Source organism: Corvus brachyrhynchos, unplaced genomic scaffold (assembly GCF_000691975.1).
Source record: "Corvus brachyrhynchos isolate BGI_N302 unplaced genomic scaffold, ASM69197v1 scaffold275, whole genome shotgun sequence".
Taxonomy (NCBI): Eukaryota; Metazoa; Chordata; class Aves; order Passeriformes; family Corvidae; genus Corvus; species Corvus brachyrhynchos.
In genome coordinates, this window is record NW_008238318.1 from 64,802 (window position 1) to 69,643 (window position 4,842).

A 4,842-nucleotide genomic window follows, 5' to 3' on the forward strand; every position below is an offset into this window, starting at 1 on the left:
CCTGGTGCATGCTGCTTCCCTGCGCTGCCCCTCACAACATCCCGCTGTGTCCCAGGGCCTCGAGGTGCTGGGGAGCTGTGGGCAGTGCCGTGGTGCTTAGGGATGGAGACTGGAAGGTTCTGGGAGCTGTGGTGCGGAACCAGGCGTCGCTCCCTGCCCCACTGTGTTGTACTGCCCCTACAGCCCCTGTTTTCCTTCCAGGCCAAGAAGTACGCGATGGAGCAGAGCATCAAGAGCGTGCTGGTGAAACAAACCATCGCCCACCAGCAGCAGCAGCTCACCAACCTCCAGGTGAGACCCCCCTCCGAGCTGCTCCTTCTGCCTCGTGCTCCCCCCGACACGGTGGAGTTCTCAGGGCCCTCGGAACCAGAGCACAGCCCTGAGCCTGCAGCTCACCCAGGCACCCCAACTGACCTCACAAATTGCCCGCAAATCTCTTTGATTCCAAGAGGAAATGGTTAAAAATTCCTGTCCTGTTGGACGTCCCTCCATGAGATAGAAGAAGCCAAAGACTTTGCCGTGGGTTTTGCTTCTGAGCTATGTTTAAGGTGGTGAAGGCAGAAGTGATCCTGGGAACGATGTCCTGTCACCATCTCCTCTGCCTGAGGGAGGGTCCCTGCGTCCCCGTGTCCCAGTGCTGGCCCATTTCCCTCCCCTGCACTCAGGTGCTCTCAATTTTGGAGAAGTTCTGTTGGCTGTTCCTGCTTGTACTGGAATGTCAATACTGGGAGAACCCTTAACTGGGGTTTGACCTCCCCTGCTTCAGATGTTTCTGGAACATGTCTCACTGCCTTTACATGAAGTCAGGAAGCCCAAAACAAGGGCTTTGCCTGAGGAATCCCTGTGGATGTGCTCTCCTTGCCCGGCAGCTGAGGCCGTTTGGGGCTGTGCCTGGTTCTGAGGGTCTGCTCTAGTTGAGGGGCTCCTTTTAAATGCTGGGGGTGAATCAACGACAGTGGTTGCAGAGGTTACTATTGCCTTGAGTCCCCCCCTGGGATCCCACCCTGCTTCCCGAGGCAGCGGCAGCAGCACAACCCCACCCTGGCCTGGTGGGACTGGACTCGGCAGGGTCCTGGCGCCGGACAGTCCTGGGGACCAGGCAGTGAGGGCCGAGGAAGGAGAGGCCTCTCCGCAGGTGCCCCTGTGCCGCCGCTCTGCTTGAGTTTGTACCAACAGCAAGTCCTGGGGACCAGGCAGTGAGGGCCGAGGAAGGAGAGGCCTCTCCGCAGGTGCCCCTGTGCCGCCGCTCTGCTTGAGTTTGTACAAACAGCCGTAGTATGCTCAGCTCCAACAGACTGAACTCTGTCTTTACTGTCTTTCAGATGGCAGCAGTGACAATGGGCTTTGGAGATCCTCTCTCACCTTTACAATCGGTCAATAGACATATTCACTTCTTCTGGGGCACTTGTCTTAGTCAGGGCCTAGCGTGGGGACGTTCGTAGTGGTGCCAATGCTCTTGTCCGCGCCCAGCACAGCCCTCCCACATCCCCACCTGTACTGGACACGCCCAGGAGCAGAGCGAGGTGTCACTGCCCCGAGAAGACCCCAGGCTGTGCAGTCTGCGGGGACACTGCCACTCGGGGGCAAAGACAGCTTTAGATTTCCACCAGTTCTGAACACACCCGTGAAATTGTGGGAGCTGCATTTCTAGGGATGCTACAGTTCTGAGGTCCCGACCTAAAACTAACGGCCAAGGTAACTCACCAAGGGGCGATTTCTTGTGGAACGACCTCCCAGCACCCAGAGCCGGCCGGTGCTGGGGAGGGCCGGGGCGCCGGAGGTTGGCAGAACATGGTGTAGCCCAGGCTCAGATGCTCTTTACTATGTATGGTCCAGACCAGGGGAATATGGCACGTTCCAAGTGCAGCAAAAGCAGGATGGAAGGGACAGAACTGCAGGACTGATCAGAGAACTTGTGTGAGCCTTTGTGCCCGTTCTAATCAGAGGCCACAAAGAGCTGAGCGACGTGGCATGATCCATCCCCTCCTTTTTCCTAGATGTGCTGGACAAAGTGTCCTATGACTCGTCTCTGCACCCAAAGGTTCATTTGTAAATTCCTTTGCATGTTTGTAAATACCTTTCAGTCTTGCTGGAATATGAGATTTGTGCCTAGTGTAAAACACAACCGGAGGTTTGAACTCCAAGAAAAAGGGCACTGAAGTGAAATCCCCACTCTCCCTCCTTTGGCAGTGGGTGGTGTGTCAGTGGGGAGCCAGAATGGATGTTCTGGGACAGGGGTAAGTTTGGAATGGAACAGAGCAACCATCTTGGTGTGGATTTGGCAGAGACGGTGTCGGAGCCCTCATGCCTGGGAATTCCTCCCATCCCTGGGGCTGCTGCCTGACAGTGGAACTCCAGCAATTTGGCTTAAATGACTTTTGGCTCATTCTACCCAGCTGGGCACAGCTGAGTTGGTGGCACAGGAAAGTTTTAATGGCTTATGACCCCCAGGCACTGGGCTGTGACCCCTTTTCCTCAGCTATTCCTCCCTCGGGAGTCACAGGCGGACACAGCCCAGGAGCAGGAGCCTGGTACAGTTCAGAGCAGTCAGGATATCCCATTCTTGGCAGATGCTTCATCCCAGATCCCATTGTGAATGCACAAAGTGCAAACAGCCCCCTGTCCAGCACTTTTCCTGTTGCCAGGGTTCCCCAGTTCCTCCGTGGGGGCAGCACAGCCTGAACTCCCTGAGCTCTGGGTCTCAGGGCCCAAGTTACAGCTTCCCGTGGGCTCAGTCCTCCCTCCACATGTCACAGTGTAAGATTCCCACGTCCCTTCACCATCCTCTGGTGTCATTGTGTCATGACTGATGCTTGTGCTCAGGGTTGTGCATCGCCTGCTTTGATATAAGAGCACCCCACGGTGCGGTTTTTGCCTGTCCTTAAAAAGACCTCCCAAATCCCTTTAGAGCAGCATCAGTTGGGGGCTGCTGCCTGGCTGAGGCTGCAGGTGCTTTTCCATGTTACCCGAGGAGAAGGAGGCACAGGGGCAGTGAAACCAGTGTGGGGCCTGGTGAGAGCAGTGAGATGTCCAGGCAGGAGGCCCTGACACTGACCTGTGCTGAGCTCAGGTGCCCAGGGCATATCCCCCACCTGGATGCTCCTGTTGGTGACCCACAGACACCAGAGTCAGCACAGCCCACCTCAGCTCTGCCTTTTGCAGGTCCAAAATCCCAGGGTCATTAAGGCTGGAAAAGACCTCCAAGGTCATCGAGTCCAACCTGTGCCTTATCCCCACCTTGTCACCAGCCCAGAGCACTGAGTGCCATGTCCAGGTGTTCCCTGGACACCTCCAGGGATGGGGACTCCACACCTCCCTGGGCAGCCTCTTCCAATGTCTGACCACCCTTTCCAGGAAGGAATTCTGCCATCGGAAAATCCTGAGTCCTCCTCACTCCCCCCCTCTCCTTTAGGGTCCTGTGGCAGGGCAAGGTGGGGATTTCCTCCTGCGGAGGCTTCTTGGGAGAGGCCTCTCCCTGGGACACCCGGGGTGACACTGGTGATGGCTGTGACCCCCAAACGGACACGCAGCAGAGGGGCTTTCCTGCACCAAAGCTGGGGATGTGCTGGAGCATTTGGGAGACCACCCAGCCACTGTCCTGCATGTGTACGTGCCATAGTCCTGCTGGTCACAGCCTGCAGAGTAAAGAGAGCCATGGCCCAGCCATGCTGGGAAATCCTTAAGCCAGGCAAGGGGCAAGCTGGATGTCACCACAGGAGCAGCAGTTGGGGCTGGATGTCACCTCAGGGGCAGAGTCTGGGCTGGATGTCACCACAGGAGCAGCAGTTGGGGTTTAATGTCACCACAGGAGAAACAGCTGGGGCTTGGTGTCACCTCAGGAGCAGCAGTTGGGGTTTGATGTCACCTCAGGGGCAGAGTCTGGGGTGAGAGCCGTCCCTGTTTGCAGTGTCCTGTATGGAGTGACAGGAGTTAAACCCTCCTAGGTTGTTTTCTCCTGTGGCCAGTGGTAGTCCCAGACAGGTGCTGTAGGGAGCAGGAGCCCCTCGGGTACAGGCTGTGTCTGTGGTGCTGTGCCTGTCACAGATGAGCTCTCCCTCCTTTTGGGTTGCAGCATCTCCAGGCAGAGCTCCTGCGCTCATTAGGGCACCCCAGAAATCAGCCTCAAGAAGGCCCTGAGTGCTTTCCCTCTGCCCCAGGGGTCCCCAGGCATGGCAGAGCTCCTCTGCTCATTAGGGCACCCCAAAAATCGTCCTCCTCAAGGTCCTGGTTGCAGCCCCTCTGCCATGGGGGTGCTGGGTTAGGAAGGGGGTGCTCAGAGCTCCCTGCTATGGTGCTGGGCAGGGTCAGAGGCATCACCTACTGCTGCACGTGCTCTGCACCAGCCTCTTCCTGCCCCAGGTGTGTCCCACCTGTCCCAGAGCCATCCCCTCACATGCAGGCAGTGACTCCTCCAGACCCCATGGTGTGGCCACATCTCCAGGGCCACACGTCCCTTAGCAGCTCTAGAGCTGCTCTAGGGGTTACAGACACGAAGGACACACTGTGCTCTGCTTTTGGGATCCCTCCTGTAAGGAATGGCTGGATTTGTCTTGAGAACAGGTTTCCAGGCAGACTTAGGACACAGTAGCAGAAATCCTCTGTGCAGCTGTGTTGGGGCTGCACCAGTACAGCCAGTGCCGCCAGGCAGGGATGAGTACTGGCACCACACGCTTCCCAGGAGTCCCACTGGGCCACGGGAGTGTTTGGCTTTGCTGTTGAGCTGTGGAAGTGGTGCCCAGTACTGGATCTTGGACTGCTGGGGGTGGGGGGAGGCTCTGGAGCCAGAGGGAGCGGGGGGAGGTTCCCAGTTCCAGACCCTTTGCTGCCAGGGAGGATGGGGCG

The 4,842-nt window shown here is 57.5% G+C and overlaps 1 protein-coding gene across 1 annotated transcript in view; it reads left to right on the forward strand.

Annotated features, from left to right (window-relative positions):
• PUF60 (poly(U) binding splicing factor 60) overlaps positions 1-4,842 on the forward strand; it is a 22,390-nt gene that overhangs the window by 9,863 nt on the left and 7,685 nt on the right. Inside the window, 2 exon segments of the mRNA XM_008633310.2 lie at positions 202-291; positions 1,323-1,373. Coding sequence (XP_008631532.2) covers positions 202-291; positions 1,323-1,373 — 141 coding nt within the window.